Source organism: Cenococcum geophilum (genome assembly GCF_001692895.1).
Source record: "Cenococcum geophilum 1.58 unplaced genomic scaffold K441scaffold_28, whole genome shotgun sequence".
NCBI lineage: Eukaryota > Fungi > Ascomycota > Dothideomycetes > Gloniales > Gloniaceae > Cenococcum > Cenococcum geophilum.
The window spans coordinates 196,592-214,438 of NW_027137586.1; the positions used below are offsets into that span (position 1 = coordinate 196,592).

The following is a 17,847-nucleotide window of genomic DNA, read 5'->3' on the forward strand; positions in this document are numbered from 1 at the left end:
ATCCGGGTTCAAGGGGGCAGAAAGCCAATGAGATACAGATATATAAGAGCCTTATGAAATTCGCACTGCTATAAATGCCCTAAGAAAAAGTATAGAAAAAAACGTCGTATTTGTCCTACGCTTCCAGGTACCAATTCTTCACGAGAAATTCAATCTACAAGAAAGGCTGGGAAAAAAACCCCCCGCGCCACTGCCTGATATCCAAGCCCAAACCTTTCCTTAAAACCCTTTCTTTTCATCCAACCACAACAGGTATCCCACATCATGACGAACATGACTGGCCCCCAATCCCCTGAACTCCAATCGAAACATGACCAACGCCTACGGTTTTGCTTTATTTGCATTATGTGCATGGGGGATGGCTGCGCCTGGAGCCGACTCCACCGCTTCTTCTGTCCTCGTCACCCGTGGAACGTCCATTGACTTTCCCCGAGCAGGCAGCCTTTCCATTGGCCGAGAAAGATTATGCGACGAGCCCGTCAGGTCCACAGTGCTCCCCGGTGGGCTCTTCGCCCTCTGCTTCTCAGCCTCGCGCTCCTTTCTTTCGTGCATCTTCTCGCGGAACCAGTTGATTGGCCCCTTCTTCTCCGATTCTCTGCCGTTTCCAATTTCGCTAGGTACGAGTGTGAGGTTGGAGGTCTCTGACCCATAGGTGGAGTCGAGCTGTAGACTCTTCCTTCCACGCCCTGCGCTACCGATCGACGTCATGCTCTTCTCTGCTCCAGCAATCGATCCAAAGTTCGGCTCGCTCCCGGTGGGAGTCAACTTGCCCACTTCGTGTCTGTGCGGCCTCCGTCGTCTCTTTTCCTTCTTGTCGCTTGTATCAAACTGCCCTTGAGCATCATCTCCCCCTTCCGCTTCAGAGTACTCAGTTGCTGTCGAGTGTGACCTGAAGGACGCAGATGGTGACGTACTGGGCTTCAGAGTTGCTCCAGATGGCTTCAGGGGCACCGAGTCGCTATGGAGCTCTCGAGAACTACTAGCCAGTCCAGGACTCAGTCCGGGAGGTAATGGAGATGGATGACTTTCTAGTCCTGTCGGAAGTCCGCCCAGAGATTGCGTAGAGCTATGTGCACTGGGGTTCGCGCTGCTAGGCATGCGACGCTTCTGAAGCTTATTCGGTCGACGGACGTCCTTCTTCTCCTCACTCTGCGGTGACGGCTTGCCAAAAATCTGAGTAAACGTTCGGGGAGTAGTTGAAATTGGCTCGCCAATCGGAGTTGTAGGCTCTCCTGCAAATGATCCTTCAGTGAACTCCGACTTTTCTCTTGTCGGCGTGATGTAACCCGTTCGTTGCGCCTGATTCTCTGCTGGAGGTGTGGGCATCAACCCAGTAGTTTGAATGACAGCAGGGGGGGCTGCAAGACGTGTGGTTTCTTCACTTGGTGATGGAGAGACTACCTCAGGGGGTGGAGGGAGGACAGCAGCTACCACTTGTTTTACCTCAGAAGCAGGCGCAGGGGCGGCAGGAAGCGGTTTTGTCATTTCCGATGGCGGCTTTGTCGTCTCGGATGCTTGTTTTACGGGTTCGGGTGGTGATCCTAGAGACTCAGGTAATGGTTTTGTTGACTCAGGTGGTGGTGGCGCCATCTCTGGCTGTAGCTTCGTCAGCTCGGATGGAGTCGGCGGATCAGATTGCTTCTCACGCGAGAATCTCGCCGGAGGTATAGCCGGCGACTTCTTAGACGGTACAGTATTGCTTCTTTGAACGCCAGATCCAGTAGGCGTGCCGAACGATGGCGTGACTGGGCTAGGGGCAGCTGAATGCTTAGAACGTCGGGATGAAACAGACACATTCCTCCTAATATCTCCATATTTACGAACACTCTCAGCTCCTACACTTGAACTCGAAGCCGATCGACCAATAGCTGTCTTGTTTCGGCTAGCGGTTGTTGGTGTCTTGGCTTGTGGTGTAGAGGGGCCACTCTCGATTTCTTTGACTGTTCTCTCATCTACAGCAGTTCCTTCCATTCCAATCAAGAAGTGGTCTTGATTTTCAATTAGAAATATCAAAACGTCTTGACTCAAACGATACTCCTGAGGTGCCATATCATGTGACGGATGTGATAGTATTCCCGGTTGAAAGATAGCCGCCAGATTTGACGTTGTCATTTTGTTAATATCGGCTTTGGCGGCAAAAACTGCGAGAAGATCAAGAATGTACAGAAGAAGTTGACGGTTGAGAGGTGGGAGCTCTTTGATGAGGACCTGGTAAGTCCCAATAGCAGCACTGAAGTTAAAATTTCCAATCGCAGGAGCTTGGCCATCTATGTGGCCTACTGCCTCGGCCTGGTGGTTGCGGAGAGGTTGGCGAAAGCGCTCGTAGAAGTCCAAGGGTATTATAGGCTCCGGCAATTGATTAAAGTACCGCCGAAGAATATTGGCGGCATCATGGACAGTGTACCCAGTCCAATCAAGGCCTTTACCAAACCGATCCGGTGTGTCAAACTGGTGCTTCAATTCTTTGATACGCTTTTCCGAACCGGCAAGGCGGAATATACCTTCGACGTCGGTTGCTAAAGTGCGGACATGGTTAGCATTTATCGCCGTAGCACTCTGATTGACTAACCTTTCTCCTTTAAAAACACCCCACACTTGGCCACCACAATGGGCACATAGCCATAGATGTAGCTCTCTCCTCCATCATTGAATAAAGATATAGCGACATTTGCATATGTTATACTCGTGGCAAGAGGAACTCCAAAAATTCCCGGAATAACACGATCTATTGAGTAGAAATTTGAGATTAGCCCATGTTTGGTGGGACGATTGAGAGACTGGGTGCCCATGGAATGGTGCATAGCGCCGGGCGTTATCAGAATGATCTGGCAGCCCCGACAAACACCATGTCACTCGCAGAATCGCTAGAAACACGTTCAGACGAAATGTATATACCTTTCTCTTCTTCTCTTTTAGGGTTCCCACGTTTGCTAAATTGTTTCCACCACGATGTTAGGTCGCGTCTTGTCGAAGCTGTTTCGGCTGGCTGTGCCATCGGGGCAGGCTGAGGCTCAACGTTTCTTGCACGCGGCGTCGAAGTAAGAGCATGAGGCCTGTTTGCCATAACGGAGAGTGACGAGAAAGCGTCACAGCTCCTCGGCCGTCGTTATATGGCGGGACACGCGCAATCGCCTCCGCTAACTGGTTTATCGTCTCTCGTACAGCTTGGTCCGAAAATAGCCAGGCGTCAGCGATGAAAAGCGCAGCAACGCAGGCGTGCAGTAGTTGTCAGCGATTCTCACGTGCGCTGCGGTCGAGAACGGGCCTTTCAAATGTGATGGGGCGCGAAAAGCTGGCGACGAAGGTAGGTTGGAAGGCTGTTTCTTTAGAGGAGAGTTCTGGTTTTGGGGGGTTGACAGGCACAAGACAGCGGCTGTCGAGAAAGCTTGTGCGAAACGCAAAGACGCGGGGGATAGGGATGCGACACAAAGGCTGCAGCGACGTTGATGGAGCGTGCGAGTTGGAAGAGGGACTGACCGTGGGAGCTGTGGCTCGAGTTGACGCAGAGGTATGCAGGGTCAGGTGGGTTCTCTGAAGGGCAATGATCGGGGCCGTAGGAGCGAAAGCAGTGGCAGGTGCGAGCGTGAGACCGCAGCCTTGGCAGTGCAGCGGCTGGTCGAGGGGAGCAATTTCAAGGCAGACGGTCAGCCCAGAGAGGTAAGAAGAGTGCAGATGCAAGAGCGCGAGAGAGGGCAGCCAGTGAGCTGTGCGGGGGAGAGCCCGCAATTGTTTTTTTGCAGAGTATGAGCAAAGAAAGCTGCTTTTTCTGTTTGGTGTCTAATAATAAAGTCGACGAGCTTGGCCGCGGTCAAGGGTAGGAAACGCAGAGCTCCCACTCAGCGCTTGCGTAGGTACAAGTAATGTGCGACCCCTGAACAGATACATGGGCTAGAGAGGGCTGGAGAAAGCTGAAAATTGAATAGCACTATGAGTTATTGCGGGGAGAGTGGTGCCAGAGCTGCGTTGCGGCCAAGATGCGTTGCTGCTGTGGCTTGATTACCTTCGGCCCGACCAGCACAGGCAAGGCAAAGACGTCAGTTCGCACCGGAATTTTAGAGGAGCTTTCGGATGAGAAAGCTCTCCTCCATTTACCATCCAAACAAAGCTCAATTCACACCCATCGATTCGAACGACGAATACGTTTTCTCTGCAGCTTGAACGTTTGTCTTTACATAATATTCTAACCACCAAAAATCTTCTCCCAAACTCAGGATGGACGGGTGACCTCAATTCTCTCCTTGCGCTCCGCAAATATATTGACCACTTGCGCAGTCTCAACGCACAAGAGCAGCGCGAGCTGCAGAACCGGATGGAGAGGAAACAGATGAAGGAATTTATGAACGTAAGATAATTTCATTGAAGGACGCTAATGTCCTCGGGCGGATGCTCTTCGATTGGCACACGACACTGACGCACCTGGGCTATGCAGATGTACTCCAACCTCGTCCAACGTTGTTTCGACGACTGCATCAACACGTTTGAGAGCAAATCGCTTGCGTCAAGGGAAGAGAGCTGTGTTATGCGATGTGTGGATAAGCATTTGAAGGGATCCCAGCGGTTAGGAGATAGGTTCCAGGAACAGAACGCTACCATGGCACAAACCGGAGGTCTTCCCGGAAGGTAGAGCAAAGCGCCTCTCTTCCAATCTGCATCTAGCCTATCACTTTTGCAGACGTTACGCTACGTTGTCTCCTCGAATAACGCACGAAAAGGCTCTGCGTCATACGGGCCATTGAGGGATGTCTGGAGTCTTGGAAGCCATCTCAAATTGGCAGCTTCTCTCAAAACTTACCATTGCTCATCTCAGCGCACTGCGGAGACCACCAAATACTTCTCTTCTCCGTGTATCTAGGGTCTACGTGTATAAAGCAGGATGTTCGGTCCTGCACTCCAATTCCAACTCTCCTCTTTGAGTTTGTCCTCTCATGGCCGCCAAACATAGAGCATTGACACGCGTACCTCTATTCAGGTCTTGCAAACGGTCTAATACGAGCATGCCATACCTTAAATAATTTCTCTACTGCAAAAACTACACTTAACCCTGAATCATCTCCTGATGTATAGTCCTCTGCAATGTACCGCAACCATATCATTAGGTAGGGTAGTCGGATTGGGGTCTTACCGCTGGGTTCAACTAAGTGCCGCTCCCTGCAGCAAGAATTGCATAAAACTCGCAGCCTTGAAAGGGACTGGCGGTTAAACACACGAGATATTAAAGTAGCAACCGTATCCTGCAAATAGCTAACTCTAAAGTGCTTTGCGCATTGACAGAAGAGGCAAATGTACTGCTGGTCGAAAGCCCATGTTCCCAAAACGTACTGTGCTTGGCCCACTCCAAGAAATGCTGCAATGCTGCTCAAATACCCATAGCTAGAAACCTAGTTAGAACCCAGCACGAGAGCAACTTCCTTCGCGCCCAATCAAAGGAGAAGCCGTAAATCATCAGACAGCTCGTGAAATCCGAATTCCTCGACGATACGAATTCCGGTTTAAAAACCACAGCCGAGATTGAGCACGCTTCAAATAGCTTCGGCATGATCAATCCAATCCATAAAATACCCACGCTTGAGTTCTGCGCATCAAACAGACTTCTTCGACCAAATTCTAGAAGGGTGGCGTTATGGCTGTGCTATGCTTAACAAGGTCGTTGGCCTCCTTGGTATCTTGGCCTTACGACATCAGAGCAAGAGCAACCTGCTTGACGCCTCTTGGCAAGTGAATAAATACAGCTTCTGGTCGCCCAGTTCACGTAGCTCTCCCATATCATCTGATTGCTAAATAACACCTTCACCAAATCTTCAACCTCAAACACAAAATTGCTAAAAAAACCTTAAATACACCAGTCAGAAATCATGGGGCTTATGTGGACAAAGCACTGGGGTGGAAAGCATGCTGGTAAGCTATCTCTATCTAAAACGATTTGCACCTGCTAACTATTTCTCAGGCGGCGGAATTATCGTTGATAAACATGGTGCTCGACGCGCGCCGTTCCGCTTCAGTATGGGAAGATTTAGCTGCTTTCGCTAAAACTTCTTCATTCCATGAATCCTCTATTTCTGTATGCTATAGCAGGCCTTCAGATCTATGAAAACACAGCTCACATCTCTAGATACCTGGAAATACCTACATGTTCCTGAACCTTGATACCCCGTAGCGACGACGCACACGATCACCCATCCATAACTTCTTTTCTATTCCGGTAACAGCTCAACCGTGTAAATGGTTCTGAACTCCATGGCAAGAATTCGTGGCGATCGGCTACTTGCTGAGAGGTGTAGCTCCTTGCCGTTTTGGCGCAGTGTGGCGAATGGCAGGGATGGTTTCAAACGAATAGATTGACTATTTTCAATCCTGACCCCTCTTCAAATTGCATAAACAAGTAAATGCACAAGAAGTGATAAGACCGCCAGCATTGCAATAACGAAGAGCTCCCCAAGCTCAGATCTCCAACCCAAACCCTGTAATGACATCACTTGCACAGCCACAACACAAGCAGATTCTCCAATTTACTTTTCGCTGGGCAACTCACCAACCCTCGTCGCGCCCATACCCATACGCTGTAGACCAGTCCACAAAGCAAAATGCGTGAAAAACGCTCCATCCTCATCATAAACCCGAATTCCACGGAGTCCATGACCAAGGGACTGGAGCCCTTGGTCACCTCGCTCGAGTTCAAAGATGTGCAGCAGCACCTTCACGAGACAATCACAACAGCAAACTAATACTAATCTAGTAGACCTCACACACGTTTTTCACAGCTTCTTCTGGACCGAAGAGCATCAACGACGAAGACGATGCCGCAGAAAGCGCGAAGCAATGCTTGCCGGAGCTGATTCCGCTTCTCGACCACCACGACGGCTTCCTCGTCGCCTGCTATTCAAAGCACCCGCTTGTTCCGACGCTCAAGTCGCAGGATAAGGTGAAGGCTGCGCGGAGACCGGTGACGGGCATATTTGAGGCGAGCGTGAGCACTAGTCTGCAGATTATCGCGCCAGATGAGAAGTTTGGTATTGTTAGCACGGGCAAGGTATGGGAGGGTATACTGTCGGAGGCCGTGGTAGATTTCCTTGGGACCAGGCACGAGGCGAGCAAAAGGTTTGCAGGCGTAGAGACAACGGGATTGAATGCGACGGATTTGCATGATGCGCCTGCCGAAGAGGTGCGGAAGCGCATGAAAGATGCAGTAAAGAGGCTTTTAAGGAAAGGAAATGTTGGCGCAATATGCCTGGGATGTGCGGGAATGGCAGGAATGAATGAAATGGTTAGGGAGGCTTGTGTGGAGGAATTGAGAGAGGAAGATGGGGGTAGGGTAAGGATTGTCGACGGGGTACAGGCGGGAGTGGCATGGCTTGAAGGGGCTGTCAGATCCGGGTTTTGAGGTATATATGGGAGGTTTTCATCAAACATACCAATGAGAAGTATCAATGTCCATGATATCACTCTTCCTAAACACCTATGAGACGTTTATCCACTCCAGGACAGTTGTCCGCCATTTGAATTACTGAGTCGGACCGTTTTTAGTTGTTAGAATACACATAAAGCGATCGAATGTGGCCAAAAGCTCTAGATTGAAGTGCGCCCTGTGACATACAAAGCTCACCACCGTAGCTTCCCCTCTCTTCCATAACCATGACTTCTCTACACCCACCTATCTATTCTTGTCCCTAGTTATCAATGCTCTCTCATTCTTCCTTCTATTCCTTTCTAATAACTCGCGCTCAGTGTATGCCCGAAATTTTATCATAGTAGAGTAACCCGAGGCTCTTCAAAACTACCGTTCAGCTTGGTATTTCCAGCCTCGGAAGCCTCCGCTTATCAACAAACTCAACACCCAGACTTAACAGCCCTTACATTTTCTCATGGATGCTCTTCCAAACGAATTGCTCATCCAGATTGCGTCCTACCTAGACTCCGAGCCTCCTTCAGTCAAGAAATTCACACATGAACCATCCGATAACTTGACTGTTTCCGAGGACCAATCCCTCAAGGCACTTTCACGAGTCTCCTGGAGATGGAGAAACGTTACAATCCCAATTCTCTTCCGGTTCTCCCGGATTGAGCTAGAAAGCGACCCACAGTGGGTTCTAGTTGACGTCAGACTTTTCGAGAACATGCAAAGCCAACTTGGAACGTTGAGCGCCCATGAAATGCAAATCTATCAGAGCATGATGAGTAAACTGAAGAGCAGTACTTGCTCTGCATTTGAAGAAGGCTCCGGTGATCTCTTAGTGGAGTTTTGCCGTATCCAAGACGATGACCACTTCTTGCGCTCCTCTCCACTCACCCAGTGGTTTCCCCAGCTACCGAAAACCTTTCAGACATTTGCAACATTTGTTTCTGACTATGGCCTCAAGCGGCACATAGAAAGCGCTGTGGTCTACACAAACAAGGAATACGAATTGCGGCGTATCGCCAGAGCAGATGCATCCTTGTATTACACAATATCCGACCTCTGGAATCAAATATTCTCCTGTATGGATCCAGTCCGGCTTATAGTAGCTGCACCACCATCGGCTTTGGCTGGGCTTCTAGACACGTCCATGCTAAGCGCAGATACCTGGGCGTTCGAGATGAAATGTCACTACCTCGAGCTTCGCCAACTCAAGACTGAGACACCTCATGGACATACAGAAGGTTGCGGTCGCCAATGTGGTCACGGATTGATCAACATCCGACCCTGGATTCATGTGGGATACAATGAAGGTTCTTCCGTCACAGCATACAGCACCTACGAATACCACCTGAAGCAGTCACCGAAGATATTGTACCTCTTACTAGTAAGGTTATGTAAGGAAGTTCGGGATTGCTGCAACATCCGCTCATTTTCCTTCATCGCCGTATTTCCTTTCAGCACTAATATTGTCACTATGATACGAGCTCTCCAGAAAGTGAGAACGCTCCAGTCTCTTCATTTTCAGCTTGCACCGGGACAAGAAAGTAAGCTATTGGAAGACCCGAAAAGGATCAGAAGAGCGCAACTCAGCGATTTGTGGCTGGAGTGGAACGAGTCGTACAGAGCCATCGCCCGCTTCCTCGCGCTATACGACTTCCAGCATGACGGCGAATTTGTGAGCTCCGATTGTCACCACTCCTCTCTTTCTGAAGACGTGGATGAGAATTTCGAAAGTCTCCGAGAACATGGGATCGGATGGACAAAGACAGGAACAGGAAATTGGAAGAGGGAACCTGATTTGGACGTCGATGGTTTCCAGTTAAACTGATTGGTTCTCTTCCAATGTTTGCTTTGCTCTCCTGTTCGCCGGAATCTGTTATTATTCGCCTGGCTTGACAAACCTAGATGATTTCGGAGATTCCCCCCTTGGATCCAGTGCTTAGGACCCCACCATATCCGTTGGTCTGGTTACAGATAACTTAGCTCACACGCCCTGTTGTTGCCTCTCCGTTGCTCTGCACGATCTTTCAATATCCTTTAGACAAGGTGCCTCGAACATCCTCCCGGAAAGAGCTTGCTTAGCGGTACTCGATGCTACTAGAAGCCAAAGCAACATGACACAAATCGAGAATATCTAAAACAACGTTAACTTGGCATTACAAACCTAGAATGGACACTATCGCATACCGTTCCTAAAACCCTGAAAAATGCCGAAGGAAGTTCTTCCCCAAGAGTGACCGTAGACATAGCAAACACCCCGATAGGGAACGTGAATCCCCACCATCCCATATTGAATGGGAATTTTGAACGACTTATTGAGGCGATGGCAAAGAACAGCCATACGAGACCAAAGCCCCAAAGAACGATGGCGACTGCGAAGCCGAGGACGTATAGAACCTCTCCTGCAATCGGATGGAGGGTTTTGGTCTGATATTATCAGCGTGCTGTACTCAGGAGAGCCGTAACTTTCTATGCTTACCTCTGGAAACGTTTTCAAAGCCATTTTACCCAGTTGCATAACCCTGGTACCTTCCGTTAGTCCCTTCTCCGTCCACAAACTGCATTATATTCCCAGATACTTACGCATAACCTCCCTGACCCATTGGACCCAAAGGCAGAAATACGCTCACAATCACCTCCCTAGGCGGAAGCTTGTACATGGCTAGACGGTGGAAATAAATTACCAAAGTCACCATCGCCATCGGCACACCAATCCCCCAAAGCACATAGCTCGTTACGATCGTGTAAAGCGCATGCTGCGGATTCGGCAACGCAGACGCCACAACAGCTCCAGACGCCGCCGCAACAATGGGTGCCACAATTGGGAGAAGCCATGCTGCTGTCATGGTTGACAGGCTTGTCGGATGCACGTACATCCTAAATGGTGTGAGCTACCTTCTCACAGCTCTTATATTCGAGATAGATATAGGGAAGGGATACAAACATCATAAATGGCAACCCAACACAACACGCAACACTCGCCGCCACATCCACCCACCACATCGCCCATGCAACATTCACACTAGCTCCACCCCACCATGGCACGCAAACTAGCACGAACATGTTCACGATGGTTGCGAAGCCCATCGGCACGGTGCCTAGGAACAGTGATTGCACGGGATGCCGTATCATCAGACCCCACGTTGCGGGGTATAGGATGTAGCGTAGCGCCGAGACAGTGAAGATGAGAGCAAAGAGGAAGATGTTGAGGACGAAAATGATTACACTAAGGGTGTGCAGGGTAGAGGCATGGGCAGGGAAAGGGAGAGCGTGGAGGAGAAGTGACACAATGCCTGTGCCCATTGTGATGGAGAACTAGGATAAGGATTAGATTCTCGTTCTAGAGAATGCAAATTCTCATTGGGTGCCGTCTTAAGGTGGGTTGGGGAAGGGGAAGTTCGTACCCATGATGGAGTGAAGTTCTGGATCAAACGCCGCCAGCCGTGGTCTTCGCGGATTAACCAGAGCGGTAGCGGAGGAGGTGAGTGGGAGTCTGGGGTTGTTTTCTCGTCTTCAGCCTCGTTTGCACCAGCTGGTGAGATAGTAATGTTGATAGAATCGCTTCTTGCGTGTGAGCTTCGAGAGAGGTTGTGCACCATTCTGGGTGGCGAAGTAGATGCAAATCCGAGGGTTGGGAATGATTATTTTCCTCTTCCGACTACGAATTACGTTGTACGCGTGATGATTTTTTATTTTTTATTATTATTTTAGAATCCTCTACTTTTCGGAGATGATTGTGAGGAATACAAGATGCAAGTAACGGAGATGCGTGGTGGTGATTAGCTTGACAAACGGGATCAAGAGCAAAGAATACCAAGTGAAAAGTGTTCGGGGTCTCCTCAAATAATTATTCGCAAAGTCTCAATAACTATCACTCTTTTTAAGATTCTGACGCAGACAGAGTCTGGATCGCGTGCTTGCACTAGCTGATCACGCTCCCGGCCAGAAAATTCTCGTGAGTCAGCTTTATTCAACGCCTCTACCCTCCCAAGGCGTGCACTCAAGTTATTTCTCCATCTTACTTCCGCGAGTGGCGTCAGACATTTATCCAAAATGTATATGGTGTGGTAAGCACTACGCGAATGGCACCGCGCATAGAACAATGCCTTATTGGAAGCTTTTTTCCAGGCGCTGGCTTTGACTGGCTTTGATTTATTGGTTCCGTCCGTCAGCCTAACCGGATTTTACGCCGCGCTAACCACAGGATGCGCCAGGATACTGTACATTAGGTACAAAATACGTCCGTGCAGGCCTTCGGAAAAGCTTAATGTACACGTGTGCATCAACGCGCTCTTCAGATTTCTAATATAACTTACCTACAAGCGATGCCTCCCTCACCGCGCACCCGCGGGCAAGTCTCCACCTAAAAGCGACGCAACGGTAGATGTAGCCGTCGAAGTCATTGATCCTGAGGAATCTACTGATAAAACGATGAGCGGGCGATGTAGGCAGTAATGTGATGGACAATAAGGAAGCAGATGAGGCAGCAGGTGGACAAGAGGATCAAGGCGGCAGCCTCTCTACTACCTCAAGATTCTGCTACGAGCTTCCTAAATGTATAATTAGTGTATAATCAATATAATCAATTAGAACCAAAGGCAGCGATTATATAACAATCAGAATCGGGAGCCTGATCATGATTATATTGATTATATGCAACCCTGCATACCGCTTATTCAACCAAGAGACTCTCACTTACCCATAATGCTTTCCAATCTTGTCATCACACCATTCATCGTACTTACAATGCTCATCCCAAGCACTCTCCCCCAACCTCGGCCGCCACCGGGGCTCCTTTCATCCAGTCATCTGGAAAAACTGGCATGGGCAACGCAGTCGTTGTCAACCGGTGCCCCTACCCCCTCTACCTCTGGCTCGTAGACCAAAATGAGTCCTCACTTACTCCCATCATCATCCCATCTAAAGGTAAGCATGTAGAGCCCTTCCGTACGCCCTGCGTTGAGTGCGGTGTCAGCCTCGGAGTATCCAAAACACCCAGCCTGAACTCCATCGTGCAGTCAGTGTGTCCAACAGTCAGCTAGCCGCGAGCTTCAGCCTTTACAGCTGACTGACTGCGTCAATTGGGTCGCTCGCTGTCCACTGACTGCAAGATAACGTACGCTGTCTGTCACGCTGTCAGCTAGCTGTCCTGATTAGGCAATTAATACAGACTTCGTAGTGTTTTATTGCGGATTTTTGGCAGCACCTCTCTATATACAAATATTAACGTTGCCTATTAAAATTTAACCCCAATTCACCTAACATAGTATTTAAATATAGCTAAATTCGTCCTACGCACCTACAGAGGCTTAAAAAGGTAGAACGTTTGGTAGTGACGTTAGTGGCAAGAAAGGAAAGAAGGCATTAGTGAGGGCTCTGGAGGCTCTATTAAATGTATCTTACCAAGCTGGCTTTTCTGCCTCTGTAGTTAGCTTATAGCCAGTAAGAACTTAGACGGACAACAGTAGGCCGGGAACGATGAATAGAAGACCGTTTTCTGCACTCTTCTAGCCTTTCATGCTGGCTACGTTTCCCTTGATCTGGACTTTCTTTGATCATTTCCTTTGTCAAAGTTAGTGTCATTTGCATCATTTTTCAAGAACGGCTCACTGCTCCAATGTGTTCACGCACAGGTCTTAGTTTTTCATGTTTAAAATAGGGGCTACGGTCTACCTTTACACCTTTGACGACCTTCCTCAACAATAAAAGTGATAGAATGATGTTGGATATCATAAAAGCAGCGGAGAAAATATGGTACATGTACAGAGAATAATGAAGGCTGGGGTATAAGATGCGTTGGCGGATCCAGCAGCCGTGCGATCAAACACAAAAGAGAAATACATGGAAGAAAGTTGTGACAAATGCGCCAAATCCTATAAAATTGGAGAACTGCTCCTTACTCCGTCCACCTGGCTTTTCTCTCCAGGAGTTTCTTTAGAAATACACGGTCTACGTTGACAGATCCATTAGCGGCAAGCCTGCTTACAACTCGATTTGTTGGACCAGCTCCAGAGCTCCTAGAGGCTCTGACGGTGTTGGTGGGTTGTGTGATTGGCCATAACATGAGTAGAATGGACTAAAGGGGATTAGCAAAACATGAAGTAGAAGCTAAGGTATTGAAGAGGCATAGCATCACGTACTCATCTTCTCCATTAAACCCAACGCATTTCCAGCAGTTGAATAAACCGGTAGGATCATACTTCCTCTTCACCTCCAATAGCTGTGCATAGTTGTCGCCAAAGAAAGTCTGCTGCCAGTCCTGCTCCATCCAGTCTCCTTCATTCATGTAGCACCCTCCGCCAGGCGTTAGGTTCTTCATCGGTTTGATGGCCTCACCGACAGTGTGTTGAACATTGTCCCGCTTCTCCTGTGGGTCCGTCTTTAGCCAAACGCCGCCGAAGATGACCTCCCAGAGGGACCTGCGCCAGGCGGGATTCACGCCCGTTTTGCTGTTGTCCATCTGGTTTGATGGGCCAGTGGCGTAGATCTGGCCGGTCCCTGAGCCTAGTCCCGCACCGAGAGTTGAGCTGGCTTGCATGCCTTGGAGAAATGCGTTGACGAGATTCTCAATGTCCGAGTCTGTTGAGAAGAGTTCGCGAGGCATCAGTCGTCCTGATTCTGCGAGGCCAATGCCGACAATCCCATTTCTAGCGATCGAGGGCCGCAGGGTAAATTTAACGTAGTCTGAGAACTTGTCGAAGGCGAGATATTTGTTTTGGCTAGGGATGAGGCCTGGCTGGCTAGAGAGGAAATTATGCCAATCTGCGGTTAAGTTCTTGAGGATTTCTGTGTCATTGCTGGGAAGAATTTGGAGTGAAATGATACTGTTAGGATGTATGAAGTTATAACCAGCGATGTGGTTATCCGACCAGATGGTTTGGTTTTTTGCCAGTGCAGTGACCACTTGGCGATGAACCATCGATTTCGTAAAATCTTGAATTAGGCTTGCCCCGAAAATTTGAGCTTCAAAGCTGTAAACATTAATGGGTACGGCAGGGTGAAGCCGGAATTTATAGCGTGTCAGAACGGCGTAGGTACCGCCACCTCCGCCGCGCATGGCCCAGAATAGGTCCGGGTCGTTGCATTCGTTGATGAGACGAAGTTGCCCATCCGCTGTTACAACCTCAAACTCCACGGCCTGGTCGACCATAAGGCCATAACTAGGTCCCAAAGGGCCATGTCCACCGCCTTGACCGAATCCTCCAGCAATCCCAACCGAACCGATGGCGCCGATGGTTACATGGAACCCGAGCGTCTCAAAGAATGTGTAAGCTTCTTCAGCGCTAATGCCGGCTCCGATCTCACCAATATTCTGGTAGTGGGTCTTGCAGCCAGATGGGGTGAATTCCTTGTGGTAACCCAAGTCTTTCATGTTGTAGGTCCACAAAGCAAGGGAATTGGCCGTGTTACTTCGTCCAAAGGAATCATGACCAGTGTTCTTAATAGATAACCGGATTTGGTGTTTTTGAACGAAGGCTAATGTCTCGCTCACGTCATTTGTGTGGTGAGCCTCGACATAGTAAGCGGAAAGGCGTCCAAGCGAGCATGTCCCATAGATTCCGGTTAATGGGGAGAGTGAATTTAGTAGGCATTGATCGGAGCCACAGACTTCAAAGTTGAGATATTCCATCGCTCCATACTGTGATGCTCGAGATTTGGAAGCCAAGTACCCTGTGGCCACATCCTTGCACGCTTCGCTGGAGGCATCATCGTAGCATGGTTCCGCTCTGGGATGGGTGATCTTGAGATTGCCTCCAATACTTTGATTGAATGCTTGCCATTCAGAAGGTGTAGGCCAACAGTCCTGGGTGGGCAAGCAGGTGTAGTTGACCGAGCCAAGAACAATTGCGGGAAGTGCCGCGATAACAGTCAGTAATATGATAAGAGACCTCATTTCGCCTCACGAGAAAAGAAATAGGGGCGAATAATTGAGAGTTATGAAATACGCAAGATAAGGTAGAAGCAGAAGAATGCAGAGAAGCAGCGACGGTTATACTTCAGTTATTCCTTTGGCTGAGAGGGAATTTTCCGCTCTTGGGGCTGTCTCTCCATTCGCTGCAACCAGTTCGGCGCAACCCTCTTGTCAGCATTATATAGCGTGACCTTTGGCCCCAACCTTATTTTCAGCTAAGATGAACGGTTTTCCTGAGTCGGTTATAAAAATATGCCTTGGCCGTGGCTTAACGTTCGCCCCTCAGCCTGAGCCTTCACGGCTGTCCAATTATCAAATTAGATGCTCTCCTTGTCCCTAAACCCAACGTCTGATGATTTTTGACTATCTTGTGATTGCAGCCTAAGTAGGTGGGGTCTTCAAGGGTTCCCCGCCATCGATTGCGATGAAGCTCTTAACGGGGCAATGCGCTGCAATGCGCCGTAAGGCGCTCCTGCTATGCCGCGATTCAGAGATTGGACGTCCTGCCATCGAAAATTTGCGGCGGGCGGTGGCTATGGGCTCCGGTGTAGCGGGGTGGTTTCCGTATCCAGGAAAAGGTCCTCTAAGTAGGTTCCGAATAGTGTAGACGAGCGCCTTCGGATACGGTGGGCGTTTGAACGACCAGAGCTAGGGGTATTTTTATAACTTTGTTGGTGGGAGTTGCGGCTGCCGTGACTGGTTTTGTGGTTCATACCCCTGAATTGTGGTGGCTGTGAACGCAGCTGCTTATTCCTCATACAGGTTAGCGTATTTCATCATACCAGCCCACCGATTGGCCCTTTTCTCATAAAGGTCCGATGTAACGCTAGCGAACCATTGCCCAACGACGCGGGATGCAGTCGCCCCTGCAGCCGTGGAGTAACCGAGGGATCGCTCCGAAGGATCGATCCGAAGAAAGGATTCGTGATTATTAGCCCGATTAAAGTGCGAACGGTCCCAACTGTACCGCATGTGAGACATGGCCGTAAGTCAGCCCTATCAAATTCAACAGGACTAGTCCTTTGTTCTGTGGTGCACAGCTTGCTGCTAATTATGACGACTACACTTATCTTTCAGGCCCGAAACATGGTTTTGTTCCTAGCGCTTATACATAACGGACCCCATGTAGCTGAAGCTAGGGTAGGGCCAAGAGTTTCTCGAAGACCGAGAAATCGCCATTGACTTCAATATTCCCAACGCGGTCGTGTAATGGTTCCACCACCTCAGTCCCTTACCAAACTGGCAATGCAGATTTAGGGGTCATTGATGTATATCTCGAGGAACACAAACTACCTTCTCTCTCGATCAATGCAAATGCAGCTCCAGAATTTCCTGTACCGACTTCCGAGAAACGAGTGCATACCGCTCGACAAGCGCTTTTGGATTTATCTGAAATCGTGATCGAGAATGTTATGGGGCCAAGGGATCTTCCTTCCTTGTCAACATTTAGTCTCACATCACTGATATAACCCTTGTCGAATAGTATCATACGGGTTCCGTAATGCGCAGTGATGTAACTGGTCTGGTTGGTTACAAATTTGACCTCTATAACCAACCGATAGCCCATTTAAAGCTCCGAACCGGTTCGCGAACCGGTTCAACCAGTTCAACCAGATAATATTTGATATATTGTAAGGCTTGGTATAGTATTAAGTTGTAAGATATATCTAAGAGTATCTTCCTCATCGCCCTTATCGCCCTTATTACCCTCATCAACTTTCTACGGGCCTTCGCCTTCTATCCGACCTCATCGCTATGCCTATACCACTAGCTATAGATCTTAGTTTTACTTTTTATAGAAGCCTGCCCTAGTAGAGGCTTCGAATCTAAGTTAGACTTAACTTTGCGATAGGTAAGAAGCTCTGCCTAGGCTTTACCCGGCTTTATCTTTTAGCACTTTATTCGTTAACTACTAGAGCCCTAGCTAGCGCGCTTTTTAAGAGGCGGTAGGAGCCTTATCCGTAGAATAACTACTACTTATCCTTTAACCCGCTACGTTACATCGGGAAAATATTCGCAGGATGAGATTCAAGTAGACTTTGGTTTTCGCGTTTCGCGTAATTGACATGCAATTTAACCAACTCGACACGCAATTNACCAACTTNACACGCAATTGACCAATTTNACANATCCAAAAGTCAAATAACACGCAGTTAACCTATTTAACAACTTTAAAAGCTAACTATATATTTCTTGACACGCAGTTGACCTACTTAATAGCTAACTATATATTCCTTGACACGCAGTTAACCTATTTAACAACTTTAAAAGCTAACTATATATTCCTTAACATGTAATTAAGGTAAAGTTATATGCTAATTACGCAAATGAATTTTTACACAGTTTTATTACTTAAAGGCTCTGCACAAGGCTCTACACGAAGCTCTACACGAAGCTCTACACGAAGCTCTACACGAAGCTCTACACGAAGCTCTACACGAAGCTCTACGTACAGAGGCTCTGCACGAGGCTCTGCGCGAAGCTCTGCGTACGGAGGCTCTGCACGAAGCTCTGCACGAAGCTCTGCACGAAGCTCTGCACG

General features: G+C 48.7%; 6 protein-coding genes across 6 annotated transcripts; 3 read left to right on the forward strand and 3 right to left on the reverse strand.

Moving 5' to 3' along the window:
- Positions 1-321: 321 nt before the first annotated feature.
- On the reverse strand, positions 322-3,064 carry K441DRAFT_566774 (RhoGAP-domain-containing protein; the record flags this gene model as incomplete). The annotated part of the gene is made up of 3 exons (XM_067643766.1): positions 322-2,516; positions 2,570-2,825; positions 2,873-3,064. The coding sequence occupies 3 exons, from the start codon at positions 3,062-3,064 to the stop codon at positions 322-324; spliced, it is 2,643 nt and encodes an 880-aa protein (XP_067502572.1).
- A 973-nt stretch (positions 3,065-4,037) lies between these two features.
- On the forward strand, positions 4,038-5,079 carry K441DRAFT_661823 (uncharacterized protein). The gene is made up of 3 exons (XM_067648938.1): positions 4,038-4,220; positions 4,273-4,342; positions 4,430-5,079. The coding sequence occupies exons 1-3, from the start codon at positions 4,213-4,215 to the stop codon at positions 4,622-4,624; spliced, it is 273 nt and encodes a 90-aa protein (XP_067502573.1). The 5' UTR covers positions 4,038-4,212; the 3' UTR covers positions 4,625-5,079.
- A 1,502-nt stretch (positions 5,080-6,581) lies between these two features.
- On the forward strand, positions 6,582-7,378 carry K441DRAFT_566744 (uncharacterized protein; the record flags this gene model as incomplete). Its single annotated transcript, XM_067643764.1, has 2 exons — positions 6,582-6,680; positions 6,737-7,378. The coding sequence occupies 2 exons, from the start codon at positions 6,582-6,584 to the stop codon at positions 7,376-7,378; spliced, it is 741 nt and encodes a 246-aa protein (XP_067502574.1).
- A 245-nt stretch (positions 7,379-7,623) lies between these two features.
- Positions 7,624-9,523, forward strand: K441DRAFT_661825 (uncharacterized protein). The gene has a single exon (XM_067648939.1). It carries the CDS (start codon positions 7,860-7,862, stop codon positions 9,219-9,221), a length of 1,362 nt encoding a protein of 453 aa, XP_067502575.1. The 5' UTR covers positions 7,624-7,859; the 3' UTR covers positions 9,222-9,523.
- On the reverse strand, positions 9,378-10,696 carry K441DRAFT_567161 (C4-dicarboxylate transporter/malic acid transport protein; the record flags this gene model as incomplete). The annotated part of the gene is made up of 5 exons (XM_067643783.1): positions 9,378-9,527; positions 9,581-9,820; positions 9,873-9,915; positions 9,977-10,270; positions 10,338-10,696. The coding sequence occupies 5 exons, from the start codon at positions 10,694-10,696 to the stop codon at positions 9,378-9,380; spliced, it is 1,086 nt and encodes a 361-aa protein (XP_067502576.1).
- Positions 10,697-13,015: 2,319 nt separating this feature from the next.
- On the reverse strand, positions 13,016-15,783 carry K441DRAFT_661830 (FAD-binding domain-containing protein). Its single transcript, XM_067648940.1, has 2 exons — positions 13,534-15,783; positions 13,016-13,469 (listed from the first exon to the last, which is right to left on the reverse strand). The coding sequence occupies exons 1-2, from the start codon at positions 15,285-15,287 to the stop codon at positions 13,376-13,378; spliced, it is 1,848 nt and encodes a 615-aa protein (XP_067502577.1). The 5' UTR covers positions 15,288-15,783; the 3' UTR covers positions 13,016-13,375.
- Between the last annotated feature and the right edge of the window lie 2,064 nt (positions 15,784-17,847).

Excerpts from the sequence above, each read along its gene's own strand:
- K441DRAFT_661823 (XM_067648938.1), top strand. Across the intron at positions 4,343-4,429 it reads AGATGAAGGAATTTATGAAC|ATGTACTCCAACCTCGTCCA; the intron begins GTAAGATAATTT and ends TGGGCTATGCAG.
- K441DRAFT_661825 (XM_067648939.1), top strand. The coding sequence starts at position 7,860 with ATGGATGCTCTTCCAAACGAATTGCTCATCCAGATTGCGTCCTACCTA.
- K441DRAFT_661830 (XM_067648940.1), bottom strand. The coding sequence starts at position 15,287 with ATGAGGTCTCTTATCATATTACTGACTGTTATCGCGGCACTTCCCGCA. Across the intron at positions 13,470-13,533 it reads GGGTTTAATGGAGAAGATGA|TCCATTCTACTCATGTTATG; the intron begins GTACGTGATGCT and ends AATCCCCTTTAG.